The 16,335-nt window shown below is 43.2% G+C and overlaps 1 protein-coding gene across 1 annotated transcript in view; it reads right to left on the bottom strand.

The window, feature by feature from the left end:
* Window positions 1–16,335, bottom strand: part of srp68 (signal recognition particle 68) — a 74,539-nt gene that overhangs the window by 48,048 nt on the left and 10,156 nt on the right. The window contains exons 6-8 of the mRNA XM_072242716.1: window positions 11,045–11,154; window positions 7,473–7,543; window positions 7,047–7,187 (exon numbers count right to left, since the gene is read on the bottom strand). Coding sequence (XP_072098817.1) covers window positions 7,047–7,187; window positions 7,473–7,543; window positions 11,045–11,154 — 322 coding nt within the window. The remainder of the gene's footprint in view (window positions 1–7,046; window positions 7,188–7,472; window positions 7,544–11,044; window positions 11,155–16,335) is intronic.

The raw sequence follows: 16,335 nt of genomic DNA, 5'->3' as shown, positions 1-16,335 counted from the left end.
CCTTAACCTGTCCTAACTCCCACTGGATATCTTGGGATAATGCTGATGGCACAGATTTAAAGCATGATAAACTGGTGTAGCAAAAGGATGGATCAAGAAATATGTTGCTGCTTTCATTATAGAACCAGCAACAGTTTGGGGAGCTTTTGAATGATGGATGTTGTTTAGATAACACATTTCACATCCCCAAGACACAGGTTCACAGTCAGTTATATTTGAAGTGTGGTCAGGGATGGAACGTACATTATTTAGCTTATGGGGTGAGGTAATAAGCTTTTTAACTCACCTAGGTAAAGTCAATAAACCATTCAACAAAACTGTACAGCTCCAAAAAATTAAAAATAGTAACTGGGAATGAATTTAATTTGAGATGGTAGTCACTAGAAGCCACAAATAAGCCAAGTTTGTGCCTTCCATTCTCATGAGGCAGGTGCAGTGTGGATTCAGCAAAGGCAGGACCTATTTGACAGACTTGATGGAGTTTGCCGTGGATAGAGGGGAACAGATGAACAATATTTACTTGGATTTCCAGAAGGCATTCGATAGGGTGCTGCACAAAAGACATCCACAAAATAAGGAAGCATAGAGTTGGGGTGATGTATTAGCATGGATAGAGGATTGGTTAACTGATAGAAAGCAGAGAGTTGGGATACACGAGTGTTACTCAGGTTGGCAATCAGTGGCAATCGGTGTGCTACAGGGCTCAGTGCTGGGCCCGTAACTGTTCACGATATACATTAACGGTCTAGAAGAGGGGACCGAGTGTAGTGTGTCTAAGTTTGCTGATGATACTAAATTAAGTGGAAAAGCAAACTGTACAGAAGATATGGAATGTCTGCAGACAGATATAGATTGGTTAAGTGAGTGGGCAGGGGTCTGGCAGATGGAGTACAATGTTGGTAAATGCGAGGTCATCCACTTTGGAAGGAAAAATGAAAGAGCAGATTATTATTTAAATGGTAAAAAAAATTGCAGAATGCTGCTGTGCAGAGGGTCTTGGGAGTGCTTGTGCATGAATCACAAAACGTTGGCTTGCAGGTGCAGCAGGCTATCAAGGCAAATGGAACATTGGCCTTCATTGCTAGAGGGATTGAATTTAAGAGCAAAGAGGTTATGCTACAACTGTACAGGGTACTGGTGAGGCCATACCTGGAGTACTGCGCTCAGTTCTGGTCTCCTTATTTGGGAAAGGATATACTGGCTTTGGAGGTGGTGCAGAGGAGGTTCACCAGGTTGATTCCAGAGTTGAGGGGGTTAGACTATGAGGAGAGATTGAGTCATCTGGGACTGTACTCGCTGGAATTCAGAAGAATGAGGGGAGATCTTATAGAAACATATAAAATTATGAAAGGGATAGACAAGATAGAGGCAAGAAAGCTATTTCCACTGGTAGTTGAGACTAGAACTAGGGGACATAGCCACAAGATTCAGGGGAGTAGATTTAGGACAGAGATGAGGAAGAACTGCTTTTCCTAGAGTGGTGAATCTGTGGAATTTTCGGCCTAATGAAGCAGTGGAGGATACCCCAGTCAATATATTTAAGACAAGGTTGGATAGATTTTTGCATAGTAGGGTTATGGGGAAAAGGCAGGTAGGTGGAGATGAACCCATGGCCATATCAGCCATCATCTTATTGAATGGTGGAGCAGGCTCAACGGGCCAGATGGCCTACTCCTGTGTACATACATCTATTGATGCTCCTGGACACACCTTCAGTGATGTTCCTGGAATCATCGGGTGTTTCGGGTCTTTCAACATCATACAACCTCCTCCAGGTGACCCAGCCGGGGCTGATCAGACCCCAGCTTGTGTCCAGATGGCTAGCTACTTATGACTCCATGGCTCCCCTCTTTTGAGCCACAGCCATCTTGAGGCCCTCTCTGCCGCATCGGTGGTACTGCGGATGGCTCTCCTCCTCCTCTCTCCCTCAATGCCCAAAATGCTGAAGGCCCTAACTAAAGAACAGGCTATGAATCCCCTACAACCAACTTCCACTGGGAGACACCTCACTCTCCATCCAGCCTGCTGACAGTTGCTGACCAGTCCTGTGTACTTGGAGAGCTTCCTTTCAAAGTCCTCTTCCAAGCTATCTTCCCATGGGACTGTCAGCTCCAGCAACACCACTTGCTTAGTAGACTCAGACACTGGGACAATGTCTGGTCGCAGGGTGGTGGCTGCAATATGGTTGGGGAACTTCAGCTGCCCGTCTTATGTCATGAGATCATTCAAAGCCAAGTGTGTTACTGCTCACCTGGCTTTCTTTTATCCATATGGTTTATGGCTATCAATCTTGGTCATTTAGGATTTGTGAGCTCAAAAATTCCTTTAAATACTTCTTGTTTTCATGCACGAAGAGAGCGCAACAGAACAAAAGCCAAGATTCACCACCTGGAGGAGCAAGTGCGACCACATAAAATAACAAAAAAAAACATTTTCCTTTTAATATTGAAACCATCATTCCTCTGTCCTTTTCAACTGCTACAGCATTGTGAAGTAGACAGACACCATGGTCAAACAACATTCACTCGTCAATCCCTTCCAGGCTAGAGGGCATCTTTTCACTATTTCAGGACAACTCCAAAACTAGTATAATGTTGGAATCCTATTGGTGGCAAAGTGCTCAGTAACACATCTGGACAACAAGACAGCAGCACAGGATGAGTATCCTGTATCTGAAAATCCAAAATCCGAAAACCTCCTCAATCTTTTTCAGTACTGACATCACATCACAAAGGGAAAATTCCACAAGGCGCTGGGAAGGTTTTCAGGCGATGCACACTCTCTGAACACTTCAGTTTTGAGAAGTAATCTTACATATGTAATGAACAGAAGGCTGCAGAAATTTAAGAAATGGCATGGCATGAAATTTTTAAAGAGTTTAAATTTTTTTTTTAAAGATAAAGTGACTCTAGATCACAAACCTGCAGAGAAATTCATTGGCATTTGCTAAGATCAGTGCTGATGAAAATCGAACACTAGAATGAATTGTTTTTACATTACATACAATTTTAAAAAATTAAAATACAAATACAGAGTACTCTTTTTAATCAAAACACAGCCCCATAGGTGGAGACTGGATGCCTGCTGTTGTTTGTTGTTCAACAGCTGATTCAATGCTTTTGTTATCCTGCACACATTATATTTTTTATTATATTAATGGTACGTAATAATTTTTACCGCGATGAATAAGTGTATGGCAAAGACTACTTACTGGTTGTGCATCAATTCAGTCGGAAATGATGGTAATCTCAAGCTATCTCATTGTATGCCCAAAATCTGAAACACTTCCAGCCCCAAGCATTTTAGATCAGGGGTACTCAACCTGTGTCATCAATGAGCTTAAGAAGGATGTACATCCGCACAACCAAACTGCCTACTGCTTGTTGCAAGCCCTTCATTGTATGCTCCAACATTAAATGTTACCTGTTTCTCTTTCCACACATGCAACCTGACCGCCCCAATGCTTCCACATTTCCTGTTGTTGCTTTAGATTTAAAGTGTCTGCTTTTATTTTTATATATTATTATGTCGGTTCTGTCACATATCTGTACTGTACTCAGGACAGAGACCAAGCCTGCATCTACTGTTCACATCTAACTCCATTGAAAAGATGATGGCAGCCTTCCAACTTCTAATTTTGACTGTAATCTATTAAATATGTTTTACCATGTAGAGCAGGGGTCCCCAACCTTCTTTGCACCGCGGACCGGTTTAATATTGACAACACCATCCAACTGGCTGGGGGGTGGAGGGTGTTCAAGTAGGGTTAAACTCACTTCAACATGTCTTTTACAGTTAGGGATGCCAACTTTCTCACTCCCAAATAAGGGACAAAAGTAGCAGTCAAATCCTGACAAAGGGTCCCGGCCTGAAATGTAGACGGTACCTCTTCCTGCCTGGCCTGTTGCATTCACCAGCATTTTTTGTGTGTGTTGACAGGACTCTTGTTTTTACCCCAAGAAAGACTACCATGACCATGAAGCCTTGCGCGGGCACCTGTGTGCGCATGTGTGACGTTCGCATATGTGACGTGTGCATGCGCTTACGTGCCGATTTCTTTCCCCCCACAAATCGGTTTTGGCTTAATCTTACCGACTACACCGTACATACATTATTTCTACTTTATATAGGCTGTGTATTTATCATATCATTATATGTTAGAGTTATTTTAGGTTTTATGTGTTATTTGGTAGGTTATTTTTTGGGTCTGGGAACGCTCAAAAATTTTTCCCAGATAAATTAATGGTAATTGCTTCTTCGCTTTACGCCATTTCAGCACGAAAGGTTTCATAGGAACACTCTACCTTGGCGGGGGGGAATACAGGACAAGGGCGGTCCCGTATGGGACAAACCAATTTAGGCCAATATACGGGATGTCCCGGCAAATACGGGACAGTTGGCAACCCTATGTTCAAGTTCAACAGTGCGTGACAGGGAATGAGGAAAGGTGCAGCTGACTCATATCGTTTCCTCGCGGCCCGGTAGCATGCGCTTTGTGGCCCCGTGGTTGGGGACCACTGATGTAGAGAGAAAAGTAATGTACATTTTAACTCGCTCATTTCTATTTACAGACTTCAGAAGTCCAAACTTAGTATTCCTACAAATATATTCATGTCTACAGTCTACCCTAAAGTTAATTATGTATCTAATCAGCCAGTTCTACTTGGAACCTACGAAATCTAACCTTCCAGAGCAGTCTATCTCGTGGAACCTTAGCAAAGGCCTTACTGAAGTCCACATAAAACACACTTAACGCCCTTCCAACCTCGTCAACTAATCAAGACAACTATATCAAGTTCACAATCTTCTATGCACAAAATCATGCTGACTATCCCTAATCAATGCACCTTTCTATATGAACATTCATCTTATCCTTCAGAATCTTTTCTAGTAACTTGCCTACCAGAGATGTTAGACAACTAGTGTACAGTTCCCAGGTTTTTCTTTGCTACCCTCTTAAATAAAGGCACAACATTCGTTACCTTCTCGTCTGCAGGCACCTCACCCATGGCTAATGATGATACAAATATTTCAGCCAATGTTCCTGCAATTCCTTCTCTGGTCTCCCAGTGTACATACTCTGGAGATTTGTCCACCTTCATAGCTTTTAAATCATCCAGTCCCTCTTTCACCATAATGTGAACTATCCCAAGACCTCCCCAGCATTTTTCCCCAGTTCCTTAAGCCTTCATGTCTTTCTCCAGTGAAAACAGGGGAGAAATATTCATTAAGAATTGTGCTCATCTCCTACAGTTCCCCACAATTGTGTTTCCTTTCGTCTTTGGGGGACCCTAATGTCTTCACCTTACTCTTTTCCCCTTAATATAATTATAAAATCTCTTTGCATTTTGGTTAATTTTCTCTGCCAAGTTATCTCATGCCCCCGTTTTGCCCTCCCGATTTCCTTCTTCAGTACACTCCCGCATCCCCTATACTGAAGTGATCCCAGCTGCCTGCACTTGACCCATGCCTCCTTTATCCTGGCTAGGGCCTCGATATCTCATCACCCAGAGTTCTCAACTCCTACCAGCCTAGCCATTCACCTTAATAGGAACATGAAGACTTTAAGTTCTTACCATCTCACCTTTAAAAGCACCCCACTTGCCAGTGGTCTCTTTGCCTGTAAATAGTTCACTCCAATCAAACTTTGCAAGCTCCTGTCTCAAACAAGCAAAAACCTGCAGATGCTGGAATTCAGAGTAAAACACAAAAAATGCTGGAGGAACTCAGCAGGCCAGGCAGTATCCTGGTCTGCTGAATTCCTACAGCTCCTGTCTCATATTGTCAAAATTTACTGATTTAAAATATGAAAACTTGAACCTGTGGACTAGTTCTTCACTGGTGCTCCCCCAGTCTCCTGTCTCACACCATTACCCAAGAGAAGGGGAGAAGACAAACCGTAACCTCAAACAGTCTGCTATATTTTGCACAAAGAAACTTTCCTGAACACACCTAAATTCCACTCCAGATAAGCCTTTGATAGTATGACAGTCCTGAACAATATTAGGAAAGTTAAAATCCCCAACGATAAGAACCCTATTATTCTTATAACTCTCCACAATCTCCCTGCATATTTGTTTTTCAAATTCCTGCTGACCACTTGGGGATCCCAACAATGTGATTATTCCCTTCTTATTTCCCAGCCCCACTCAAAAAGCCTCACTGGATAATCCTTTAATTTCATATCCGACTACTTCTGTGATGCTGCCCTTTAATCAAAATCAACTCCTCTTCTTTTTCCTTCACCCCTGTCCTGCCAAATGTACTTGTACCCCGAAATATTTAGTTGCTAGTCCTGTTCCTCCCTTAGACATGTGTCTGTGATGACTATAATGTCCCAAAGCCAAGTCTTGCCTGTCAGACCTCTTATAGTGAAATAAATAATTTTAGATACAGTTTGCCAAAATATCTCAGATCTCCCTTGCCCTAACCTTCCTTGCCCATCTTGTGGGACCTTGTCAAAAGCCTTATTGAAGTCCATATAAACCACATCTACAGCTCAGTCTTTATCAATTTTCATAGTCACACCTCAAAAAAAAACTCAAGAACTGAGACACAAATCCATGCTGACTCTTCCCAATCAGCCCCTGCCTTTCCAAGTGAATGCAAATCACATCTGTCAGAATCAACAACCTCCCTACCATTAATGTAAGGTTCACCAGTCTATAGTTTCCAGGCTTATCCTTAACTCACTTCTTGAACAAGGGGACATTAGCTATTTTACAGCTTTCTTCTGAAAATCCAAGGTACAATGTCAAATACTGGAGGGCATTGGCAAGAAGGGAAAGTTTAATGGAGTGTGTGGGGCAAGATATTTATTAAAGAATCAGTGCCTGGAATGCACTGCTGGGGTAGCAGTGGAAGCAGATATGATAATTGTGCTAAAGAGGCTTTTAGATAGACATGAATATGCAGGGAATGGAGGGATATGGATCATGTACACGCAGAAGGGATTAGTGTAATTTGGCATCACGCTTGACACACGTCATGAACTAAAGGCTCTCTTCCTATGCTGTACTATTTCATGTTCTGTTGAAAAGCCATACCTGTGCAATTGCTGCTTCATTATCTGCTAGCCCAAGGAGGAAGATGCGCACTTTATCGATCTTCACGGGGATGACCCGCCCTCTCCATTCTACTTCACTCATAGTGGCAGCGTGCTTCGCCCTGGTCTGCGTGAGCAGAGTCTTTGGAAGTTGCAGAAGTCAGAGTTAACTTCCAATTCAGTCAGATAGAAGTATCTTTATTATACCAATAGATCTTAACATTTTTGCTTGGGTTAGAAGTTTGTAGCAAACAAATCATTTCAGACCAACATTGAACAAAATACAAATTTAATATAAAATAATGAACACCTCAAAAAACCTATTAGAAAGCACATAAACAATCAATCTGGAGAGCTGGAGTTTGACATCCAATTAAATCTGACTCAGTCACTCAATTGCAAAGCAAATTGAAGTGCAATTACTTACATCTAACAGCCCTCCACTCTCCCCTGATTTCATTCGCATTTGGATCAACTCCTTTATTGCTGTCTGGTCACCTGGCAACAAACAGAACAGAATGTTTAATGGGTTTTCAATAATACAGACTTTACAAGGACAATGAATTAAACCCTGGCAACTAATTACTTCTAAACAAGCATCTTGACTGTTCTACGTAGATACCAATTTGAGTACAGCAAATAGCTCAAAGAGTATGGAAGCACTTATCAATGCAATCCCAGACTTCAAGCAGCATCATCCATGTATTGTTAGTTTCAGGAGCATTAACAATAGGAATAAGCCCTAGTCTTCTCCACCATACAATAAAATTATGGCTGATCTGAATGCTCAGGTTCATTTCCCTATCCAATCCCTACATTTACTTCAATGAAGCATCTCAAATGCACCCACCACACTAATTTTGCCAATTTGATTTATCAATCCCAAACAATTGAATGTCTTCCCCCAACATTACTGTGACCTTTGCTTGAGGCATGTCTAATTTTCTCATTTATTATCTGTCAAAACCAAAATAGTAAAATTGCAACAACACACACAAAACGCTGGTGAACGCAGCAGGCCAGGCAGCATCTCTAGGAAGAGGTGCAGTCGACGTTTCAGGCCGAGACCCTTCGTCAGGACTAACTGAAGGAAGAGTGAGTAAGGGATTTGAAAGTTGGAGGGGGAGGGATGGAGCCAAGAGCTGGACAGGTGATTGGCAAAAGGGGATACGAGAGGATCATGGGACAGGAGGTTCGGGAAGAAAGACAAGGGGGAGGGGACCCAGAGGATGGGCAAGGGGTATAGTCAGAGGGACAGAGGGAGAAAAAGGAGAGTGAGAGAAAGAATGTGTGCATAAAAATGAGTAAGAGATGGGGTACGAGGGGGAGGTGGGGCCTTAGCGGAAGTTAGAGAAGTTAAAAACAGAAGACCAGAGCGGGGTGTCCATGAAGAAGAGGAGGGTTGAAGACGGGAGAAGGGGTCATCGGTCGGGGTGGAAGAGTCCTTGCCGAAAAAGTAGGCTCGGAGACGGAGACGGCGGAAGAAAAGTTCCGCATCGTGGCAAACACGGAACTCGCTGAGGTGTGGGCGAAGGGGGACAAACGTGAGGCTCTTACTGAGAACAGAGCGTTCTGCCTCCGACAGTTGAAGGTCGGAGGGGATGGTAAAGACCTTGTTGTTTGCGTAGTAAAATTGCAAGATTAGTTACGTATGCACCTTAACAGGTAAGGTGGGCACGTGGCCAAGTGGTTAAGGCATTTGTCTAGTTACCTCAAGGTTGCTAGTTCGAGCCTCAGCTGTGGCAGTGTGTTTGTGCCCTTGAGCAAGGCACTTAATCACACATTGCTCTAGTCTGTGAGAAGAGTGGCGCCCCACACAGACTTCCAATCTGCACCTGTGTACGGGGTCTTTCCTTTTGTTAAATTTAAAATGGCTTCTTTTGTTATGTTATACTGAGGAATGCTAGAAAGTCTCTAACTAGACAGTTGCTTGGGTTAATACAGACAGCAGAGTGCTATTAACCAATGGGTGGTCATGTAGCATTTTGTTTTCGGATGATAATGCTGTCTCATATGACTGTGGCGGGGAGTCGGACGAGATATGGGGAGGACGGTGGACGGGGTTTTTGGGGGGAGTCGGAGGAGAGATGGGGAGGACGGAGGAGAGACGGGGGAGGATGGTGGATGGGGATTTGCCGGGGGGTCGGGGGAGAGGCGGGGAGGACGGGGGAGAGGCGGGGAGTCGGAGGAGACGGGGAGGACGGTGGACGGGGTTTTGCCGGGGGGGTCGGAGGGGAGAGACGGGGAGTCGGAGGAGAGACGAGGAGGACGGCGGACGTGCGGAGAGGCTCCGGTCGATCACTCCGGGTGGACCCGAGCCGTGAGTCAACAGGATCCGGGTGGTCATCAGGAATCAATTGAGCTCCAACGGTTGCGTGCGAAGAACTTGGACTTTGATAAGTCTTGGCGCCTTTTTTTTTTCATTACTTTCCTCCCTGTATTAAATTTATATTAATGTCATAGAATTAGTAATATCTACAAAGTGTACTTGGTAAAACGTACTGGGTGTGCTGGCTGATGATTGATGTTTGGTATTGATTCGGGCGGCGACTGACTCTGTGGGAAGCGTTGTGGCAGGTGCTGTGTGGGATTTCCCCTAGACATATACGAGCCAATATAACTGAAATCTGCACCTGTAAGGCATGAAAATGCCCAACACAGGCCTCTCATGGTCTGAGTTGACGTTCCCCTCCCCTTAGCAATGATTCATGCACACACGTGAATTTTCAATATCTGATTCACGTTTGATGAGAGCTCATCTTTACAATGTCATTACCACAGATCATCTATCCTTCAGGAACGTACTGTCTCTTTGAAAGAGGAGATTTGGTATGCTACCAAAGATTCTTAAATTTCTACGACAAAGAACATCAGTTGGCAGTGACAACTTTGAAAATCCTCCAAGATGGCACCGGTGACCAACGATAACATCTTGCAGACAAGTATGGATGCACTCCATACTTGTGGACTCACCTCAAGCACTCTGCAGTTCATGTTCTGTGTGCTTCTGGTCAACTTTTTGGAACTGTTTGCGCAGTTTGATTGGGGCTTTTCAGCACTGAGATTGACTCTGACCATTGGCACAGCGCTGAGGATCCACTTTTGGGAACACTGCAGTTAATGTTATTTGTTTACTTTTTTTATTGTTTGCATGATTTGGTCTTTTCACACATTGGGTATTTGATTGGTTTGTTGTGTGGGGTTTTTCTTTGAACGGATTCTGGGTGTGTTTCTTTGTTTTGTGGCTGCCTGCAAGAAAATGAATCTCAATGTTGTATAGTGTATACGGTCGGCCCTCTGTATCCGCGGGTTCCACATCCACGGATTGGGATCAAAAAAAACCCCGGAAGTTCTCTCTCCAGCACTCGTCGTTTGAGCATTGTTCGCCTCACGTCTCGTTTGTTTGCTACTTGTGTTGTGAGCGAGAGGAAGGAGTTTAAGGCTAGTAAGGGATGGCTGGCTAGCGATGTAAAGCACTACAGCCTCAAGATCACCAGAGAATCAGCATCAGCGTTCCCAGAAGAGCTACGATGGTTGCGTCTGTACTGAACACGTAGAGACTTTTTTTTCTCGTCATTATTCCCTAAACAATACAGTATAACAACTATTTACATAGCATTTACATTGTATTAGGTATTATAAGTAATCTAGAGATGATTTAAAGTATTCGGGAGGATGTGCATAGGTTATATGCAAATATGACGCCCTTTTATATACCGGACTTGAGCATCCACGGGAGGTCCCAGAACCAAACCCCCGCGGATATGGAGGGCCGACTGTACATACTTTGATAACAAATGTACTTTGAACTTTCCACTTAGACAAGGTAAAAGAGAGATGCTCTGTAGATCCACTGATATATATCTAAGCACTAGTACCAATCATTGCCAGTGGTTTCTCTTCAAAAGCAATTAAAGATTTTTAGGAACTTGTGTATCTGGCTGAACACCTCGAATGGCGCTGGCTTTGAAAGATATTTGAAAGCACTTATGATCTTACCTATATTATAATCACAGTAACGGATATTGGGTGAAATCTCCTCCACCCGTTGACGGTATAGCACCGCCTGCTCATCTGTGAATGCACTAGCTAGCTTCTCATAGATTGTCCTGTTGAAATGAAATGAAAATTAGAATCCAAATCTACTCTTATAGGCACGTTCCAACAACCAGAAATACAGATAAACTTTCAAGTGTTTAAACTTGTCCCTTTTAAATGGCAGTTGAGGAAATACAGATAATGCTTATGGCTAGAACAAGAACTTGGACTTGTACAACAATTTTAATGCAATGGAGCACAGCACATAAACAAATATCAACTAGATTAACATTGGCACAGGTGCACAAATACATGACTGCAAAGAAACAATTACAACTTCAGGATAATCCAAGCCCATACTTTAAAGTGAGTGTCAAGGTTGGTTGTTACAGGGCTCAAAGAAGTAGACAAATTGAGAGGCAGACAGATCTATGAAGGGAATTCCAGGGCTTAGGCACATCAAATAGCTAGGTGAAGGTGGTGGAGACCCACACACCAACAGGAAATACCATTGGGATAATATACCCATATGCACTGAGGCACTGATAACTGCTCTTCCCCCAGTGTAGCTCATGAGCATTTGGCATCATGCACATACCTAGCAGAAGCCTGAGGATTTAATTTCAGCACAATTCCCAAACTCCCTCATACTCTGGACTGCAGCAAGATAGAAATTCAGAAAAGGGCTTGACAAAGAAAGAAGGAACTAGCAAGGCTTTTAACCATTTGAGCATGTTCTATTTTTCAATGTAATACTGAAATTCAAGAAAGTGAATTTGTTGAATGCCCTTGAGATGGCTTTTTAGAACAGTTTGTCGTTGAGCCTACGAGGGAATCAACTATGTTGGATTGGATGATATGTAATGAAGCGGAAGCAATGAGGGAGCTTAAGGTAAAGGAACCCTTAGGGGACACTGATCACAGTATGATTGCGTTCAACTTGAAATTAGATAGGGAGAAAGTAAAGTCTGACATAGCAGTATTTCAATGGAGTAAAGGAAATTGCAGTTGTATGAGAGAAAAGTTGGCCAAAGTAAATTGGAAGGAGATGTTGGCAGGGATAACAGCTGAGTAGCAATGGCTGAGTTTCTGGAAAAAATGAAGAAGGTGCAAGATAGATTTCAGTTCTGGTCACCTCACTACAGGGCAGATGTGGATGCCATAGAGAGAATACAGAGGAGATTTACAAGGATGTTGCTTTGATTGGAGGGTGTACCTTATGAGAATAGATTGAGTGCACTTGTTCTTTTCTTCTTGGATCGACGGAGGATGAGAGGTGACCTGATGGAGGTGTATAAGATGATGAGAGGCATTGATCATGTGGCAAGCCAGAGGCTTTTTCCCAGGGCTGAAATGGCTAACATGAGGAGCACAGTTTTAAGATGCTTCAAAATATGTACCAAGGGGATATCAGGGGAAATTTTTCACTCAGAGTGGTGGGTGCGTAAACTGGACTGCACTGCCGCCGGCAGCAGTGGAGGAAGCAGTTATAATAGGGTCTATTAAGAGCCTCTTAGATAGGTACATGGAGTTTAGAAAAATAAAGAATAAATGCGCTAGGGAAATTCCAGGCAGTTTCTAGAGTAAGTTACATAATCAGCACAACATTGTGGGCCGAAGGGCCTATAATGTGCAGCAAATTTCTACGTTCCATCTATTCCAAAAACAAAAAAATACTCAAATGGCAAAATAGTACAACGGCGGCTGACAAGGGAAGTCAAAGCTATTATAAAAGCAAAAGGGGGGCATACAGCAAAGCAAAAATTAGCGGGAAGTTCGAGCATTTAGAAGCTTGTAAAAACCCAACTAAAATAATCATTAGAAGGGAAAAGATGAAATATGGAAGCGAGCTAGCAAACAATATCAGGATGGATAGAAAAGGTTTTTCAAGTATAGTCACAGTCATACTTTATTGATCCAGGGGGAAATTGGTTTTCGTTAGTTGCACCATAGATAATTAAATAGTAATAAAACCATAAATAGTTAAATAGTAATATGTAAATTATGCCAGGAAATAAGTCCAGGACCAGCCTATTGGCTCAGGGTGTCTGACCCTCCAAGGGAGGAGTTAAAGTTTGTTGGTCACAGGAAGGAAAGACTTCCTATGACGCTCTGTGTTGCATCTCGGTGGAATCAGTCTCTGGCTGAATATACTCCTGTGCCCAACCAGTACATTATGTAGTGGATGGGAGACATTGTCCAAGATGGCATGCAACTTAGACAGCATCCTGTATGTAAGAAATTAAAGAGAAACGAGTGTGGATATAGGACTGCTACAAAATGAGGCCAAAGAAATAACAGGGACAAGGAGATGGCTGATGAACTAAATGAGTATTTTGGATTAGTTTTCACTGTGGAAGACACTAGCAGTGTGCCAGGTGTTAAAGGGTGTGAGGGAAGAGAAGTGAGTGCAGTTACCATTACAAAGGAGAAGCAGTTCAAAAAGCTGAAAGACCTAAGAGTGCATAAGTCACCTGGACCAGATGAATTGCACCCAAGGGTTCTGAAAGAGGTAGCAGTAAAGATTGTGGAGGCATTAGTAATGATCTTTTAAGAATCATTACTGGTTCCGGAGGACTGAAAAATTGTAAATGTCACTCCACTCTTTCAGAAAGGAGGGAAGCAGCAGAAAGGAAATTATAGACCAGTTCTCCTGACCTCAGTGGTTGGGAAAATGTTGGATTCAATTATTAAAGATGAGGTTATGGAGTACTTGGTGACACAGCACAAGATAGGACAAAGTCAGCATGGTTTCCTTGAGGGAAAATCTTGCCTGATGAACCTGTTAGAATTCTTTGAGATTACAAGTAGGATAGATAAAGGGGATGCAGTGGATGTTGTATATTTGGATTTTGAGAAGGCCAATGACAAGGTGGCCACACATGAGGTTGCTTACCAAGTTAACACAGAACATAGAAATTTACTACACATTACAGGTCCTTTGGCCCACAATGTTGTGCCGACCATGTAACCTAGTCTAGAGACTGCCTAGAAAGTCCCTAGTGCATAGCCCTCTATTTTTCTAAGCTCCATGTACCTAAGAGGCTCTTAAAAGACCCTACCATATCTGCTTCCACCGCCACCGCCGGCAGTGCATTCCATGCACTCACCACTCTGTGTGGAAAAACTTACCCCTGACATCCCCTTGGTACCTATTTTAAGCACCTTAAAACTATTCTCCTTCGTGTTAGCCTTTTCAGCCCTGGGAAAAAGCCTTTGGCTATCCACACATTCAATGCCCCTCATCATCTTATACACCTCTATCAGGTCACCCCTCATCCTCCGTCGATCCAAGGAGAAAAGGCCAAGTACACTCAACCTATTTTCATAAGGTACGCCCTCCAATCCAGGCAACATCCTTGTAAATCTCCTCCGCACTCCCTCTATAGTATCCACATCCTTCCTGTAGTGAGGTGACTAGAACTGAACACAGTTCTCCAAGTAGGGTCTGACCAAGGTCTTATACAGTATAGCTGTAGCTGTAACATTATCTCACGGCTCTTGAACTCAATACCACGGCTGATGAATGCCAACACACCATACACCTTCTTAACAACACTGCACAGCAGCTTTGAGTGTCCTATCACCATGGACCCTAAGATCTCTCAGATCCTCCACACTGCCAAGAGCCTTACCATTTATATCATATTCTAGCTTCAAATTGGACCTACCAAAATGAACCTCTTCACACTTACCTGGGTTGAAGTCCATCTGTCACTTCTCGGCCCTGTCCTGCTGTAACCTCTGACAACCCTCCAGATTATCCACAACAACCCCCAACCTTTGTGTCATCAGCAAACTTCTAACCCACTGTTCTACTTCTTCATCCAGATCATTTATTTTTTAAAAATCACAAAGAGTAGGGGTCCCAGAACAGATCCCTGTGCAACACCACTGGTCACCGCCCTCCATGCAGAGTATGAACCATCTACAACCATCCTTTGCCTTCTGTGGGCAAGCCAACTCTGGATCCACAAAGCAAGGTCCCCTTGGATCCCATGCTTCCTGAAGGAACCTTGAATGGGGAATCCTATCAAATGCCTTACTGAAATCCATATACACTACATCTACTGCTCTACCTTCATCAATGTATTTTGTTACATCCTCAAAGAATTCAATCAGGCTCGTAAGGCATGACCTGCCCTTGACAAAGCCACATTGACTATCCCTAATCAGATTATGTCTCTCCAAACACTTATAAATCCTGACTTTCAGGATCTTCTCCAGCAACTTGCTCACCACTGAAGTCAGACTCACTCGTCTATAATATCCTGAGTTATCTCTACTCACTTTCTTGAACAATGGAACAATATCTGCAACCCTCCAATCCTCCGGTACTTCTCCCGTCCCTATTGATGACACAAAGATCATCGCAAGAGGCTCAGCAATCTCTTCCCTCGCCTCACAGTAGCCTAGGATGTATCTCATTCGTTCCCGGTGACTTATCTACATTTGTAACTAATGCTTTTCAAAAGCTCCAGCACATTCTCTTTCTAAATGTCTATATGCTCAAGCGTTTCAGTCCGTTGTAAGCCATCTCCACAATTGCCAAGGTCTTTTTGCCCCGCAAATACTGAAGCAAAGTATTCATTAACCACCCCCTCTGACTCCATGTTAAGAGCCCATGGTATTACAGGAAAGTTACTAGCATGGTTAAAGCATTGAATAATTGGTAGGAGGCAGCAGGTGAGAATGAAAGGATCCTTTTCTGGTTGGCTGCCAATGACTTGTGTTGTTCTGCAAGGGTTACTGTTGGGAGTATATGCAGTATAACAATGGTTTAGATGATGAAATAGATGGCTTTGTTGCCAAGTTTGCAGATGATACAAAGATTGGTGGAGGGGCAGGTGGGTGTTGAGGAAACAGGTAGGATGCAGAAAGACTTAAGACAGATTAGGAGAATGGGCAAGAAAGTGCCAAATGAATGAATACAATTTGGTAGAAGAAATAAATGTGCAGACGATTTTCTAAACGGGGAGAAAATCCAAAGATCTGAGATGCAAAGGGACCTGGGAGTCCTCGAGCAGAACACCCTAAAGGTTAACTTGCAGATTGAGTCAGTGGTGAGGAAGGCAAATGCAATGTTAGTAATCATTTCAAGAGGTCTAGAATACAAGAGCAGGGATGTGATGCTGAGGCTTTATAAGGCACTGGTGAAGCCTCACCCTGAGTATTGTGAACAGTTTTGGGCCCCTCATCTTAGACAAGATGTGCTGGCATTGGGGAGGGTTCAGAGGAGGTTCACAAGGATG

Source organism: Mobula birostris, chromosome 24 (assembly GCF_030028105.1).
Source record: "Mobula birostris isolate sMobBir1 chromosome 24, sMobBir1.hap1, whole genome shotgun sequence".
NCBI lineage: Eukaryota > Metazoa > Chordata > Chondrichthyes > Myliobatiformes > Myliobatidae > Mobula > Mobula birostris.
This window is presented reverse-complemented; position numbering and strand designations above follow the sequence as displayed.